Source organism: Mobula hypostoma, chromosome 17 (genome assembly GCF_963921235.1).
Source record: "Mobula hypostoma chromosome 17, sMobHyp1.1, whole genome shotgun sequence".
Lineage (NCBI taxonomy): Eukaryota > Metazoa > Chordata > Chondrichthyes > Myliobatiformes > Myliobatidae > Mobula > Mobula hypostoma.
The window spans coordinates 12,844,823-12,862,897 of record NC_086113.1 but is presented as its reverse complement, the minus strand read 5'-3'; the positions used below and the strand labels follow the sequence as shown (position 1 = coordinate 12,862,897).

Below are 18,075 nucleotides of genomic sequence, written 5' to 3'. Positions count from 1 at the left end.
CAGGCACGGTTCAGATGGCGTCTATAAAGCTACACAGACAGCACTATTGTTGTTGGCTGAACCTCAGATGGTGACGAGGAGACGTAAAGGAATGAGACAGATCGGCTGGTTGAATGACAACTTTGCACTCAATGCCAGCAAGGCCAAGGAGCTGACTGAGGACTTCGGGAAGGGGAAGTCAGGAGAATGCACGTCAGTCCTCATCGAGGGCTCAGCAGTACTAAGGGTGAGCAGCTTTAAAGTCCTGGGTGTCAACACCTTGGGGATCGATTCTGGGAATAACACATTCATGCAACCATAAAGAAGACCTGTCAGCGGCTCTATTTTGTTCAAGTCTTACCACCAAAGACTCTTACAAGTTTCTACAGATGTACTGTGGACAGCATTCTGACTGGTTGCATCACAATCTGGTATGGAGGCTCCAATGCATGGGATTGCATGAGGCTGTCGAGGGTTGAAGACTCAGTCAGCTCCACCACGGTCACAAGCCTCCTTCCCCACCACTGCCTCCACCAGAGTACATTGCAAGAGATGGTGCTTCAAAAGCACAGCATTCATCATTAAGGATCCTCACCTTCTGGGATATGACCTCCTCATTGCTACCATCAGGGAGGAGGTACAGGAGCCTGAAGACCCTTGTTCAATGTTTTAGGTATAGCTTCTTCCCCTCTGCCATCAGGTTGCCGACTGACCCATTTCTCCATGAATAGTCATTCATATGACATCATCATTATGTGACATGTCATATGACATCATCATTATGTGACGTGTCATATGACATGGGCAATCATGATCTTTCAGTGACCACGACTGCTCTTGGCAAGTTTTTCTACAGAAGTGGTTTCCCATTTCCTTCTTCTGGGCAGCGTCTTTACAAGATGGGAGACTCCCCCACCCCCAGCCATTATCAATACTCTTCAGAGATTGTCTGCCTGGCGTTAGTGGTCGCATAACCAGGATTTGTGACATGCACCAGCTGCTCATACGACCATCCACCACCTGCTCCCACAGCGTCACGTGACTCTGATTGGAGGGCTAAGTAGGTGCTACACCTTGCCCAAGGGTGACCCGCAGGCTAGTGGAGGGAGGGAGGGAGTACCTTCTATCTCATTTAGTAGAGACGTATCTCCACCCTACCAGCCATGAACAGTACCTCATTATTTCTTTATTTGGCACCATTTCCTTATTTTGTAATTTCACGTCTCTGTACTGTCCAAAGAGAAAAGCAAGGACCTTCCTCTTTGGAGTGACGGAGAAGAGAGGCGACCTGATCGAGGCATACAAGGTAATGAGAGGCAAAAATAGAATGGGCAGCCAATACCTTTTCTGGGGGGGGGGCGGGGGTGCAATCACTAATATCAGGAGACGTACATTTAAGGGCCATGGAGGATAGTTTAGGGGAGATGAACGAGGTAAGGTATTTTTACACAGAGTTGTGGGTGCCTGCAGGACATTGCTGGGAATGGTGGTAGGAACTGAGAATTCCCACTCCCTGCCCATTTTTCTAAACTCTAGCAAGTTCAAGTCCAGCACCATCAAACGTTAACCCTTTTCATTCCTGGGATCATTCTCCTGAAACTCCCCTGGACCGTTTTCAATGCCAGCAAATCCTTGCTTTGACAGAACTGCTCACGCTACTCCAAATGTGGTCTGACCAATGCCTTATAAAGGGAGGGAACCCCTTCCCTCCCCTCCCCTCCCCTCCCTTATAAAGCCTCAGCATTACATCCTTGCTCTTACATTATAGTTATTTCAGAAATCAAAACAACTTAAGCACAAACCTAGGAAGAGGGTATCCACCATAACCAAAGTGTTTGTGTCCCTTCACCACCACTGTTGGATACTTGGCCTTTGGCTCGTGACACTCATGTAGTCCCAGTGTTCTGCCTTCTCCATGTTCCCCCCCGGTGCCCCAGGGAGTCCGGGGAACCTTTGAGGCATTTTCCAAATACTGAGAATATCTGTGACAAAAAAGAAAACACAAAATGTTAAGTCATGTTACCCTCTAAATATCCGGACCTGCCTCTCGGTTTTTTTGCACTACCTTGCTTTCCAATTTTCCATTTTCTATTTATGATTTATAATTGAAATTTTTAATATTTATTAATTTTTACTATCTTAATATTTTTAGTATTTAATATTTGTAATCCAGGGAGCGGGAAATGCAGAATCAAATATCGTTGTGATGATTGTACATTCTAGTATCAATTGTTTGGCGACAATAAAGAATAAAGTAATGTCATGCCGTATTTATTTAAGCAAAGACAGCCAAAGGTACGTTGTAATATCAACTCTTCACAAAGGAATATCAAATTACTACAACTTAAACATAAAAAATTGATGACCTTAGAAATGTGGATGACTACACATGCAAAGTTTAAAGTAAGTTTATTATTACATTACCTATATGTCTCTGTATATACTATCCTGAGATTTGTTTTCTTGCAGGCATTCACAGTAGAACAATACAACAGAAACACAACAGAATCAATGAAAAACTACACACAACGTTTGACGATCATTGTGCAAAAGACAAACGGTGCCAATACCAAAAAAGTAAATGAATAAATTATACTGAGAACATGAGCTATAGAGTTCTTAAAAGTGAGTCCACCAGGTTGTGGAATCAGTTCAGTGTTGTGCTGAGTGAAGGATCAGGAGCCTGGTGGTTGGAGGGTAATAACCGTTCCTGAACCTGGTGGTGTGGGAGCCAAAGCTCCTGTACCTCCTGCCCGATGGCAGTAGTGAGAAGTGAGCATGGCCTTGATGTGGAACAGTATGCAGGGACTTTACACTATCATCCTCTGAGGACACAGGAGACTGCATATGCTGGAATCTGGAGCAGCACGTTATCTGCTGGAGGAACTCAGTGGGTTGAGTAGCATATGTTGGGGGTGGAATTGGTGAAGGAATTCTCAATGGTCAGGTCTAAACTGGTAGCGGAGAAGGCCAAGGAGGGACTGATCAGTGAGGGAATGGAAGAGCAACAGAGAGAAATAAATGAGACAGATGAAGTGAGGTAGGAGGAGAGGGAGGAGTGTTTGAAAGTTGGAGACAGCTGCTGGAGGGAGACACAAGGGCAGCCATTACTGGAATCTGATGAAAAGGAGGAGGGAACAGTGGGAACCAGTAGGGGAGAGGTGAATGGCAGATGGAAACAGAATCAGATAAGGTGGGCTTGGGAGGGAGGGGAAACCCATGGGTGAAGTGTGTGAGTGTGTGTGAGAGAGTGTGTGTGTGTATGAGAGAGTGTGTGTGAGAGTGTGTGTGTGAGTGAGTGAGTGAGTGTGAGTGTGTGTGTGTGAGTGTGTATGTGTGTGTGTGAGCGTGAGTGAGTGTGTGAGAGTGTGTGTGTATGTGTGAAAGTGTGACAGTGTCTGAGTATGACAGAGAGAGTGTGCATGTGTGTGTGTGTGAGTGTGAGTGAGTGTGAGTGTGTGTGTGTGAGCGTCAGTGTGTGTGTGAGCGTGAGTGAGTGAGTGTGTGTGTGCGTATGTGTGAAAGTGTGAGTGTCTGAGTATGAGAGAGAGAGTGCGTGTGTGTGTGTGTGTGTGTGCGTGAGTGAGTGTGTGTGAGTGAGTGTGAGTGTGTGAGTGAGTGTGAGTGTGTGTGTACGTATGTGTGAAAGTGTGACAGTGTCTGAGTATGAGAGAGAGTGTGCGTGTGTGTGAGTGTGTGTGTGAGCGTGAGTGTGTGTGTGAGTGTGCGTGAGTGTGTGTGTGTGTGCGTGAGTGTGTGTGTGTGTGTGTGTGTGTGTGTTGGGTGGATTGAAGCAAGCCAAAAGGGGAAGGGAAGAAAAGGCAGATAATTGGGGACTAGATTGTGTGAGAAGGGGGACAGAAAGAGGGTCCGCAGAGGGAGGAAAGGAGTGAAAATGAGACAATACTATATATACTTGGGTTTTGGGGTGGGGTGGGGGGGTTTGTTGGAAATGCTGAATGTTTACCCAAAATTGGAAACTTCAAACATCGGTACCATTGGAACTGCTACTTATGTGGAATATGAGGCTGACATTAGGGACATTTAACAGACTCTTAGGCTCATGGATGTAAGAACACTGGAGGGTTTTGGGATATGTAGAAGGGAAGGGTGAGATTGGTTGTGGAATAGGTTGGCAGAACATTATGGGCCAAAAAGCCCAGGTTGTGCTGTACTGAAGTGTTGCTATTTTAATTTGCATTGGGCCTCAGCTGGCAATGCAGAAGCCCAAGTGTGGGAGTGGAAAGGGGAATTGAAATGCCTGTAAAATTACACCTCCTTTATGTATCAGATTCCATTACTGGTAGTCTCTTGTGTTCCTACTAATCTCCCTGCAACAGCCATCTCCAACCTTCACTCTCCCTCTCCCCCACCTCTCTCTCATTGCTTTCCTCTCTCTATCTCACTCTATCCATCATTCACCCCACCCCTATCACACAGCTCCAACCCTACCTAGAACTACCTGCCTGTTAGCCTTCACCTCTCCTGAGCCCAACCTCAGACCCCTATCTCATCACCCCTCTGTCCATTTCTGAGCGCTGATGCAGTTCCCCCCTGAAACTTCGACTATTTCTTTTCACAGATGCTGTTCTCCAGCAGATTTTTTAACATTTTGAGATACAGTTTAGAACAGGCCCTTCTGACACTCCAAGCCCCGCAGCCCAGCAAGCTCAGATTTAACCCAAGCCTAATCATGAGGCAATTTACAATGACCAATTTCCAACCAGAGCACCCAGAGGAAAACCACGGGGTCTCAGGGAGAACGTACAAACTCCTTCTGGACAGCGGGGGGAATTGAACCCAAGTCTCTGGTACCGGAAGGTGTTGTGCTCGTCATTGCGCCAACCTTGTCATACCCTATTTCGGAACCTTTCTTCCTACAAAACAAACACAACTGCAGTTCGCATTTTATAATTTGGTTTTTTCTTCCTTTTCAAACAGGATTAATAATTCGTGTTTTGACTAGCAATTTCAAACCTGCTTATTAAATATTCTAATCTAATATAAAAAAAATCACAGGAGCATATCTTTGATGAAGCACTGCCATCTAGTGGGCATTTTGAGGTAAAACATCTATGATGCATATGGTCGAAATCAGTATTTTGAAGGAGCTGATGTTCAGTGAAGCAACTTTCATTATGATGAGCAGAATTAACTATTTCCAGTAATAGTAAACTCTCAAATTTCCCATTTCTAAAACCTCAACAGGTTTTTACCGAAACACCCATTTATCTTATTGAATCAAGGTAGAACCACAATATATAAACACAAGAGATTCTGCAGATGCTGGAAATCCAGATCAACACACACACAATGCTGGAGGAGCTCAGCAGGTCAGGCAGCATCTATGGGGAGGACTAAACAGTCAACACTTCAGGCTGAACATGCTGCCATATATCTTGTCCTGGTTTCATTAAAAGACAGGTAACTAACTTTAAAGCATCGATGAACATATTGACACCAAGATACATTTTGTAAGTGCACGTCAATAACCAGGAACACCAATTAGAGAACTGTAGGAAATACTTGGTAACTTTGTCAATATGTCTGGCAAGGTTTTTTGGGGAGTACTGAGAACACACAGGCAATTCTTGCCATCACTTTTATGGCATCGCTATGAACAGATTAAGATCATTCAGCCAGAATTCCTTCCTTCTGAAAATTGCCCGGGCTGATTTTGCATCACCGTTCCCGATGTCCACTTCTGACATGTAAAGGTTCACAGAGGCAGCTTCAATTGCTTTGTAAGAAAGGTAGAAAGCAAGTGGTCAGCGTGATGCTATTACAGCTTGGGGCATCAGAGTTTGGAGTTCAATTCTGGCATCTTCGAAAAGCAAGTTTATACATTCCTTCCCGTGTGTACGTGGGTTTCCTCCCACAATCCAAAGACAAAACAGTTACAGATTAATTTTTTTTCCAGCCCTTAACTCCGAGTGGAGTCATCAGGACGCCGTCATGACTGCGTTTTTTTAGCAGGCTTTCTTATTTTTACGAGGCCGAGTTGCTAGCTCGACGCTCAACCCAGCACGGATGGAAAGCATGCAAGGGAGCCGGCTGGATTCGAACTCGGGAGCCTTCGCTCCGAAGTCCAGCGCTGATGCCACTGCACCACCAGCTGGCTTTATAGATTAATTAGTCATTGTAAATTGTCCTGTGATTAGGCTCGGGTTTAATTGGTGGGTTGGAAGGGCCTGTTCCACGGAGTATCTCTAAATAAATAAAAAATAAAAGTACCTACATAATCCAAAGGATTCATACTCACTACCGTTGCCAGTTGATACATCACGTCTTAAAAACTCACCAGACAATAACTTTGCCTATCAACTATACTCTCTATTAATCAAAATTGATTCCAACAACTAAAAGACACATTGCATAACAATCACTTAACTCCTCATTTTCATAACTCAATAAATTGCCTGCACAATCTTTAGTTTACTTCCAAAGCTACAAAAAAACCCATTTCCTGTATTCAGATATTACACATTCTTGATGAACCTGGCTGTGGTTTGATCTTGGTTTCTTCAGTGGTTAATCTCCAGAGTCTCTGCTGCTGATCACCTCATCAGCAATTCTAAATATTGAATACAGGAGATGGCATGTTATGTCGAAGTTGTATAAGACATTGGTGGGGCCTTACTTGGGAGTATTGCGTGCATCTTTGGTCACCCTCCTACAGGAAAGGTGTAAGTAAGATTGAAAGAGTCCAGAGAAAATTTACAAAGATGTGGCTTTGTCTGGAGGACCTGAGTTATGAGGAAAGACTGAATAGTTTAGGAACTGTTATGGGCTGTATCAAAGGTGGAGATGAATCAGAATACAGGAGGGAGATTGGAAATTTGGGTGAGTGGTGTAATAACAACCTCTTACTCATTGTCAATAAGACCAAAAAATTGATAGTAGGTTTCAGGAGAGGGAAGCCAGAGGTCCATGAGCCAGTAATCATTGGAGGATCAGAGGTGGAGAGGGTCAGTAACGTTAAATTGCTGAGTGTCAGAGGACTTATTCTGGACCCATCATATGAATATAATTTCAAAGAAAGCATGACAGTGTCTCTACTTTCTCAGGACTCTGCAGAAGTTTGTCATGTCATCAAAAACCTCAGCAAACTTCTATAGATGTGTGGTGGAAAGTGTGCTGACCGGCTGCATTGTGGCCTGGTCTGGGAACACCACTGCCTTTGAGCGGAAAATCCTACAAAAGATAGTGGATTCAGCCAAATACATCATGAGTAGAACCTTCCAACACCACTGAGCACATCTAATTGAAACATTGCTGCAGAAAAGCACCATCCATCATCAGATATTCTCACCACCAAGGCCATGCTCTTTTCTCACTGCTACCATCAGGTAGAAGGTACAGGAGCCTCAGGACTCGCACCACCAGGTTCAAGAACAGTTACTACCCCTCAGCCATCAGGCTCTTGGACAAAAGGGGTTAGCTGCACTCATTTAAGGACTCTTTTATCTTGTTATTTCATGGTCCTTATTTATGGCTATGTATTTATTATCTGCATTTGCACAGTTTGTTTACGGTTTACAGTTCCTGTTTACAGTTACTGTTCTATAGATTCGCTAAGTATGCTGGCAGAAAAAGAATCTCAGGGTTGTATGTGGTGACATGCATGTAGTCAGATAATAAATTTTACTTTGAACTTTGAATTTATTCCTTGGAGCATAGAAGACTGAGGAGAGATTTGATAGAGGTATACAAAATTATTGGGGGTATAGATAGGGTAAATGCAAGTAGGCATTTTCCAGCAAAGTTGGATGGGACTACAACAAGAGGTCATGGCTTAAGGGTGAAAGGTGAAAAGTTTAAGGGGAACATAAGAGGAAACTTCTTCACTTAGAGGGTCTTGAGAGTGTGGACGAGCTGCCAGTGCAAGTGGCGTATGTGAGCTCGATTTCAATGTTTAAGAGAAGTTTGGATCGGTACGTGGATGGTAGGGGTTTGGAGGGCTGTGGTCCCAGGGCAGGTTGATGGGAGTAGGTAGTTCAAATGGTTTGGCATGGACTAGATGGGCTGAAGGGCCTGTTTCTGTGCTGTATTCCTCTATGACTCTCTAAGGCAATGTGTGTACATTTCTTCACATCCTCCCATCCTTTACTCAGTTATACCTTTATACAGTTATACATTTACACAGTCCAACCACGTGGATATCACAGCCAAGGAAGTTCAACAACACTTCCACTTCATCAGGGGGCTACATAAATTCAGCATATCCCCGCTGACACTTTTTATTGATGCACATAGAAAGCATTCTGTCTGGATGCATAGTGACTGAGTGTAGCAACTGAAAAAACCTGAGGAGTTGCAAACACAGCTCAACACAGCACAGGGACCAGCCTCCCCTCTATTGATTCTGTCCATAATTCTCACTGCCTCAGTAAAAACCAGCTAGCGTAATTCCCCCCACTGCCTATATGGAGTTTGTACGTTCTCCTCGCCTCTGCGTGGGTTTCCTCCGGGTGCTCTGGTTTCCTCCCACAGTCCAAAGACATACCGGTTGGTAGGCTATTTGATCGTTATAAATTGTCCCGTGATTAAGCTAGGATTAAATTGGGGCATTGCTGGGCAGCGCGGCTCGGAAGGCCTAATCCGCGCTGTATCTCAATAAGTAAATAACTGAGAACCTCACCCATCCCCGATGTTCTCTCATCTCCCTCTCCCAAAAGCCTGAAAGCACATAGCACCAGGCTCAAGAGCAGCTTCTGTCCCACTGATATCAGACTCGTGTATGATAAGATGGACTCTTGGCCTCACAATCTACCTCGGTATGACGTTACATTTTATTGTTTACCTCCACTGCATCTCTCAGTAGCTTTTATACTTTATTCTTCGCTGTTATGGTTTTACCTCGATCGGAAACAAGGTGTAATAATTTGATCTGTATGAATTTGAGCATAAAGACAAGCTTTTCTCTGTATCCCGGTCCGTGTGACAATAATGAACCAATATCACTGCAGTTCCGTCAGCAGTTCGCTTCTTGGTCCATGTGGACTCCCTTCTATCATTCTTTAGGACCAAATGACCTTCTAACTTGGATCATCACGGGTGCTCTGTGGTTAAGTTGGAGGCTGAGATTGAGTCATAGGACACTATAGGCCACTCTGCCCATCTAAATCATACCTAGTTCCATCTACCCATGCCATATCCCTCTAAAAAGCCCTCTTACCTATCCATGTATCTATCCCAACTTCTCTTAAAAGTTACAATTCAACTCACATCTACCAGTTCCCCTGGCAGCTCATTCCACACTTCCATCACCCTCAAGTTCCCCTTAAGTATTCCATGTTCACCTTTAACCTCTGACCTCTAGCTCTAGTCTCATGCGACCTCAGAGGAAAAAGCCGGCTTGCATTTACCTTATCTATACCCCTCAAACCTCACGTCATTCTCCTACATTCCAGAGAATAAAGTCCTAACTTATTTAACCTTTCTCAATAACTTAGGTCCTCAAGTCCCGGCAACATCTTTGTATATTCTCTGTACTCTTTCAATCTTTTAGAAATCTTTTTTTTTAATAGAGTCAGAGAATACTACCGCACAGAATTAGGCCATTTGGCCCATCTAGTCAATGCCAAATTGTTAGTCTACGTATTCCCATCAACCTTCACGTAGACTATAGCCCTCCAAAACCCTCCCATCCATCTACCTAACCAAACTTCTCATAAAGGTTGTAATCGAACCCGCACCTACCACCTGCCCTAGCAGCTCATTTCAGACTTACACCACCCTCTGAGTGAAGAAGCTCCCCCTCAGATTCCTTTTAAATATTTCACCTTTCACCCTAATCCTATTACCTCTAGTTGTAGCTTAACCCAACCTGCATGCTTTCATCCTCTTGGTACCCCTCATCGTTGGAGAGGGTTGCAGGATATAGTGCATTATGTAGGTGTGGGCAAAGCTTAGCTATGGAACTGAACTTACAAAGATTAGAGGTGTAGCGGACAGCGAGGAAGACTATCAAAGCTTGCAGTGGAACCTGGGCTGAAAAGTGGCAGATGGAATTTAATGCAGACAAGAGTGAGGTGTTGCACTTTGGGAGAACAAACTGGGTTAGGACTTGCACAGTGAGCGGTAGGGCACGAAGGAGTGTGGTAGAACAGAGGGATCTGGGAATATAGATCCATAATTCCTTGAAACTGGTGTCACAGGTAGATGGAGTTGTAAAGAAAGCCTTTGACACATTGGCCTTCATAATTCAAAGTATTGAGTACAGGAATTATGATGTTTTAGTGAGGCCTAATTTGGAGTATTGAGTGAAGTTCTGGTCACCTGCCTATAAGAGAGATATCAATAAGATTGAAAGAGTGCAGAAAAAATTGCCACAGATGTTGCCGGTACCTGAAGACCTGAGTTATAGGGAAAGGTTGAATAGGTTGGGACTTTATTTCCTGGAGATTAGGAAAATAATGGGAGATTTGACAGAGGTATGCAAAATTATGAGGGGTATAGGTAGGGGAATTAAGATATAGATGGATAGGAAAGATATAGAGAGCACAGGAAACCTCTTACCCAATGTCAGCAAGACCAAGGAATTGATTATTGACTTCAGGAGGAGGAAACCAGAGGCTCATGAGCCAGTCCTCATTGGGGGTTCAGAGGTGGGGAGGGTTAATTCCTCGGTGTTATCATTTCAGAAGATCTTTCCTGGGCTAGCATGTAAGTGCAATTATGAATTAAGGACGGCAGCACCTCCACTATCTTAGACGTTTGCAAAGATTCAGCACGTCATCTAACACTTTGACAAACTTCTATAGATGTGTGATGGAGAGTTTATAGACTTGTTGCATCACATCTTGGTATGGAAACACCAAAGCCCTCGAATGGAAAATCCGACAAGAAGAAGTGAAACAACCCAGTCCATCATGGGTAAAGCCCTCCCCACCATTGAGCACATCTACGCAGAGCGTTGTCACAGGAAATCAGCATCCATTATCAAGGGCCCCCGACACCTAGGCCACTGCTCTCTTCTTGCTGCTACTATCAGGAAGAAGGTGCAGGAGCCTCAGGACTCACATCTCCAGGTTCAGGGACAGTTATTACCCCTCAACCATCAGGCTATTGAACCAAAGGGGATAACTCCACTCGCCCCGTCACTGAACTGTTCCTACAACCTATGGACTCACTTTCAAGGACTCTTCATCTCATGTTCTTGATATTTACTGTTCATTTATTTATTTATTGTTGCTATTATTATCATCTCTCTTTTCTACTTATACAGTTTGTTGCTTTTGAACATTCGTTGTGGTCTTTCATTGATTCTACTGTGTTTCTTGGATTTACTGTGTATGCTCGTAAGAAAATAAATCTCAGGGTTGTACAAACGGTGACATATATGTAGTTTGATAATAAACTTATTTTGTACTTCATACTTTTGTAAATGTAAAAAAAGCTTTTTCCACTGAGGTTGGGTGAGAGTAGAACTAGAGGTGATGGGTTAAGGGTGAAAGGTGAACTGTTCAAGGGAAACCTGATTGGGAGCTTCTTCACTCAGAGGGTGGTGAGAGTGTGGAACGAGCTGCCAGGAAAAGTGGTGGATGGGGGTTCGATTCCAACATTCAAGAGAGATTTGGATAGATACTTGGATGGGAGGTGTGTGGAGGGCGATGGTGGGTGCAGATCGATGGGAGTAGGCGGACATCAGCACAGAATAGATGGGGTGAAGTGCCTGGTTCTGTGTTGTTGTGTACTATGACTCACTGCCTCTACTCTGCACAACACTCAAGCTTATGCCTGTACTTCATATTCAAGCTTATGCCTGTATTTAGTAAAATTATTGGCTCAAGATTAAAAAAAAGGGTCAGATCTCATAGATGTCATACAAGAGGTTTTCTAATTTGCTGGATTTCACCCCCTTTTGTTTAAAACTTAGGATCAATATAAATTTGAACACCCAATTGAACAATAGGCCTATCAGCCATGTAGACAATACACTCAGACTCCTATTGACTGATTCTTTTACATGGGACCGGTACAGCAGCCATTAACATTAATCACTTTCGATGGTAAAACCAATAGTACTGTTTATCATTTATTCATCTGGATTACTTTTCCTGACAGGTTACCAAGCTGCAAAGATAAACAAAACATTTAACATAATGGTAGATAAATCCTACTAATGCATCTCTTGTTAATGCTACCCTGAATTCAAAAGGCAGCAATATAAGGGCCTATTGACTCTGTGTGACAGAAATAATAGTGGAGGGAGACCTGATAAAGGAGCACAAAGCGACCATAGCGAGGGCTGATCTTGGTTCAGGAGAATGAAGTAGAACCAGTAAAGGTAAAGATATTAGATAAGTGAACAAAAACAGTGATTGGTGTGGTTTACAAGTCCTCTAACAGCAGTTTTCACCAATCAAAAAATGGAGAGTCTGTAGCAGAAATAATACAATCACAGAGGAAATTAATCTTCATAATGACTTGGCAAATCAAATTGCCAAACATAATGTGGAAAATTACTTAATTGAGTGGATTTGGTACCAGTATTCAAAGCAGTACAACATGGGGCCAACTAAGCAGCAGACTTAACTTCACATTATCATCCCCTTTTGTTTAAAACTTCTCAGCTGCTCTGATTTTATATATAAATGGGCTTTGTTATCAGGAATTGTTTTATAAAAATAGGAAGTGCTTATTTATATAAATGAATGAACTTATACAGTGGCTCACTACAGTATGTGTTGGAAATTTGGCAAAAGTCTAGTAGCAACTCACGGACAATGCTGGAGGAACTCTACAGATCAAACAGCATTGACGGAAATGTACAAACAGTTGTCGTTTAGGGCTGGGACCCCTCTTCGGGACTGAAAAGGAAACAGGAAGGTGACAACATACAAAAATAGGGAGAGGGGAAGGAGGCTAGCTGGAAAGAGACAGATGAAGCCAGGTGGGTGGGAAAGGAAAGACTCTGACAGGAGAGGAGAATGGACCATAGGAGAATGGGACCCAGGGGAGTTTAGTAGGCCTATGTGATGCTGTCATGGTATGAAAGACCCTTCTTGTACTCAGGCCACCTGCCTGGGGAAGGAAGAGCTCCTCCAAGTGTTTGGTTGAGCAAATAAACTGGCAGACACAGGTTGTGATTTGCCTTAAAAATATACTTTGGAATGCATTGGCTTGAAATCAGTCTTTATTTCATGATATTTCGAAATATCTTGCATTTGTAAGATTGCTTTTGTTACTTGGGCGCTAAGCACAATTGGATTCAGCTGACAGAGGCCGAATGATTTCAGAGACCCATTACTTATTCATGTGACTGATACTCAATTCACCTAAGTTCCCCAACTTTGCTCACCACCTGACACCAGGCTCACTCTTTCCCATCACAGTTCCTAAAAGCAGCATGAATGTATTGTTTTTCTGTTCAAAGTCCGGAGTCTCAATCACTGCTCCCTCTCAGCTGCGCGGGTTTGTGGCCACACAGTAACAGGAATGCTCCTGTGCACATAGCCTTTGTTGCCGCGCAGCTGGGACAAAGACAGACAAGAAAAATTTACAGAACTTGAGAAACCTCCTTTGTTGTACTGTATTTCATTACAGCCGTCAGTTAATAAATAAAACCAAAAATCTGTGGTTCTTCAGTTTTCATTCTAAATATTCACAGTATTCATATTTCAAAAGCGCAACACAGTTTTCAGGCTTTGTAAAAATTTTCTGCTTAGAGCAATGGTTGGTCTGCACAATTCTAAAAATATTAGAGGGAATGTTGGTCTCAACACATTATTGTCCTGCAAATTTTCTACCCTTTAGTCCATAACCATCTCATGTCAGAGGCCTCCTGACCAGTGGGAAACCCTCTGCACTCTCTCCAGTTTCACTGCAGACAGCCTTTAGACAATATCATGACGTACAGTTGCTGTTGTTAGTTGGTATTTTGGTAGCACAGTAGTGCAGACCATTGAGTTACAATTTACAGTTTGCAGGCAGCAGAGCAATTGTCCCTCACGTTTGTCTTTTTAGCTCAGGTAAAGGCCCTTCAGCCCACAGTGTCTGTGTTGAGCGTGATGCCAAATTAATCTAATCCCTCCTGTCGACACGTGATCTATATTCTTCCACCCACTACCTATATGAACACCACTATCAGACTGACCTCCGCTACCACCTTTGGCAGCACGTTCCAGGCGACTCTGTCTTAAAAATAACTTGCTCCTCGCCTTCCCTTTAAATTTTTCTTCCTCACTTTAAAGCTATGCCCTCTAGTATTTGACATTTCTACAGAAAAGGACTCTGGCTGTTTGTCCTAACTCTTGTCTCCCATAATGTTATAACCTTCTATCATCAGGCCCCCTCCCCCCAGCCTCTGACATTCCATTCCAGGCAAAAACCATGTAAGCTTGGCCAGCCTCTGCACATAGCTAATGCCATCTATTCCAGGTAAACCTCTTCTGACCCAACTGCAAAGCCTCTACGTTGTTCCTGTAATGGGGCAACCAGAACTACGTGCGTACTCTGAGCGTGGTCTAACAACCGCAGCAGGACTTCCTAATTCTTACACACTACACCCCTAGTAATGAAGGTAAGCATGCCATAATTCTTCTTCACTATTCTATCCACTTGCATTGCCCCCTTCAGAGAAGTATGGATGTGGACTCCAAGATCCCTCTGTACATCAAAGCTTTTAGGGGTACAGCCATAACTGTGTACTTTCTCTTTATATTATAACCTCCCAAAGTGTAACCTCTCACACTAGCCTCAATCTGCCTATAAGTGATCTACTTCCTGTTGTATTCTTTGATGACCTTCTTCACTGTTTGCACCTCCACCAATGTTTGTGTCATCTTCAAGTTTTAAACCAACCTATCTACATCATCATGGCTGGTGGGGTGGTGAAACATCTTCGCCAAAGGAGGTGCAAGGTGCTCTTTCCCTCCGCTAGCCTGCAGGTCACCCTAGGGCAAGGTGCCGCACCCGTTTAGTGTCCTCTCCCGATCAGGGTCACATGAAGACTTGGGAGCAGGTGGTGGATGGCCAAGTGAGTAGCTGATGCTTATCACAGGTCCTGGTTGTGTGATCACTGACGCCAGGCAGACAATCTCCGAAGAGTACTGATAATGGCTGGGGTCACCTGTCTTGTAAAGACGCTGTGTGAAAAAAGACAACAGCAAGCCACTTCTGCAGAAGAACTTACCAAGAGCAATCATGGTCATGGAAAGAGCATGATTGTCCATGTCACATGACGAACGAATGAAGATCTACATCATTGTATATCACAAACAACAGAGGTCCCAGCATTGATCCCTGCCAAACACCATTGGCAACAACCCTCACGCCAGCACTTTCCACCACTACCACCTACAGGCAAGCCGATTCTCAATCCAAACTACCAACCCATCATGGATCCCCTACATCTTAATCCAGACATCCCACCCTGACCAACCTACTGTGAGGGACTTGTCAAAACACCTGAGATAACATCCATTGCCCTACCCTCATCAAGAATCTTGGTCATCTCCTCAAAGAAATTCAATCACATGAGCTGTCCTGCAGAAAGCCACAATGACTATTCCAAATTAACCCACGTTCTTCCAAATCAGAGAAAATCCTGTCCATAACTATCTTCTCCAGTAATTTCCCTACCACTGATGTGAGGCTCAGCGACTGAAAATTTCCTGGATAATCCCTATTGCCTCCTGTAAACCAAGGGCAACATTAGGGACCCAGTTCTAGATCCCCACGTTAAGTTTTAACTCCAGTGCTCTTTCTAGGTTTATATGTTCTCTCCCACAGCCCGAGCGTGGGAGCGTTAGTGGTCAGCACAACGCTTCACAGTACCAGCGACCCGGGTTCAATTCCCACCGCTGTCTGTAAGGAGCTTGTACGTTCTCCCCACGACCATGTGGGTTTCCTCTGAAATGTCCCGGTTTCCTCCCACAGTCCAAAGGCCTACCGTTGGTAGGTTAATTGGTCGTTGTAAATTGTCCTGTGATTAGGCTAGGATTAAATCGGGGATTGCTGGGCATCGTAAATAACTAAATAAATGAGGTTGACGTAAATTGTAAAGGGTGGATGGTAGAACCTGGTCGGCGCTGATGGGAATACAGGTAAAGAATACGGATAAAGTTACTGGGAAATCAGAATAGCAACACACCCAAAATGCTGGTGGAATGCAGCAGGCCAGGCAGCATCTCTAGGATGAGGTACAGTCGATGTTTCGGGCCGAGACCCTTCGGCAGGACTAACTGAAGGAAGAGTTAGGAAGAGATTTGAAAGTGGGAGGGGGAGGGGGAGGGGGAGGGGGAGATCCAAAATGATAGGAGAAGACAGGAGAGGGAGGGATGGAGCCAAGAGCTGGACAGGTGATTGGCAAAAGGGATACAAGGCTGGAGAAGGGAGAGGATCATGGGATGGGAAGCCTAGGGAGAAAGAAACCACCTTTTCTCTCTCTCTTTTTTCTCCCTCTATCCCTCTCACAATAACTCCTTGCCTGCTCTCCATCTTCCTCTGGGTCTCCCCCCCCCCCCACTTTCTTTCTCCCTAGGCCTCCCATCCCGTGATCCTCTCATATCCCTTTTGCCTATCACCTGTCCAGCTCTTGGCTCCATCCCTCCCCCTCCTGTCTTCTCCTATCATTTTGGATCTCCCCCCCCACCAACTTTCAAATCCCTTACTCACTCTTCCTTCAGTTAGTCCTGACAAAGGGTCTCGGCCGGAAACGTCGACTGTACCTCTTCCTAGAGATGCTGCCTGGCCTGCTGCGTTCACCAGCAACTTTGATGTGTGTTGCTTGAATTTCCAGCATCTGCAGATTTTCTCGTGTTTGGGAAATAAGAATGACTGGTGAGTAGACACGGACTTGATGGACCGAACGGCCGCTATGTCCCACGGAAACATCAACTCTGGAATCCTCGCCCCAACCCCGTTAATTCCAATTGTAAAATTTGGGCAGAATATTTCCCTTACACTAATTTTGGGTGACATTCTTCACGGTCGCCTGAACCTGTCACGCGGGACTACCCGAGGCAAGTTTTCCCGAGAGCGAAGCTGTGCAGGCGCTGTACAGATAAAGGTGAAGTGCTAGCGAAAACAGATTGCGCCTTTCACGGTCAGTGACTGTTTAAAGGTGCGGGGGGCATCTGAACTCCGACACAGTCGACGCCTCCCCTCCCCTCGCCTCCGGTTAGAAGAGGACACGGGCGGTCTCTCACCTGATGGCGGACACGGTGGGGCGCTGGGGAATCTGCAGCGGCGTGATCTGCGCACTGGACTCGTAGGTGGGGGACAGGACCCTGTATCCTTCGACCCCTGGGTGGTCGTGCCGATCCACCTCCATGGCCTCAGCATTCGGCGACCACCCCCCCGGCTCTCGCACACTGACTGTGTGTGCGGTTCCGCCGGTCGCCACTCGCCAGGGAAACGGGAGCCGCCCCGCCCGCCGGCATTGGACCGAGGCTGGGTGACGGCAGATCGGTGACAATGAGCCGGGACCAACGCCGCCCCTGATCCGCGGTGCCGGGGAGAGGGCAGTGGCTGCCGAGCCCTGGGTAGGCCGTTTGTCCACGCCAGAAGAAACTCTACTCTCGGGGAAGTGAACAAAACACAGACCGGGAACGGGAGACTCACAGCGGGGCGGCACTCGGCCTTAACTTGGCTGGCTGGATTCCCCTGGGGCAGTTCCCCCATCTGGGTGTACTAGTTGGGTGGACAACGTGGCCGGCAGGAGTTCGGTGGGCAAGAAGGGCCTACATCCATGAGCATAACTTTATGACTTCAACCTTAACTGTTGACCATTCCTCGCGAATCTCTGAAAACTGCACTACCTTTACAATTACTAACTTGCACCCATCATTCCTCAGCCCACAGACAACACCACAGCAACATTTACTCCACGCACTGCTCTAAACGTGCCGGAAATCTAAAATAGTATCAGGAGATGTTGGGAACAACTATAGGAAGAGAACGCAATCACTGTCAAAACAAAGAGGGTTACCAGCATTTTCGTTCATACTGCCGGATGGCGGTGAATCTGCGAATTCATTGCTACAGGCGGCTGGGGACGCCAAGTCATTTAAAGCGGAGTTTGCTAAGGTTGGGCATGACACATTTCTGTAGATGTTTGGTGGAGAGCGTCACAACCTGGGATGGAAA

General features: G+C 45.1%; 1 protein-coding gene across 1 annotated transcript in view; it reads right to left on the bottom strand.

Moving 5' to 3' along the window:
* LOC134357848 (sperm-associated microtubule inner protein 4) overlaps positions 1-17,278 on the bottom strand; it is a 62,074-nt gene extending 44,796 nt beyond the window's left edge. Inside the window, exons 1-2 of the mRNA XM_063069564.1 lie at positions 17,136-17,278; positions 1,782-1,961 (exon numbers count right to left, since the gene is read on the bottom strand). Of these exons, the coding sequence (XP_062925634.1) occupies positions 1,782-1,961; positions 17,136-17,260 (305 nt within the window). The 5' untranslated portion in view covers positions 17,261-17,278. The remainder of the gene's footprint in view (positions 1-1,781; positions 1,962-17,135) is intronic.
* Positions 17,279-18,075: the final 797 nt, after the last annotated feature.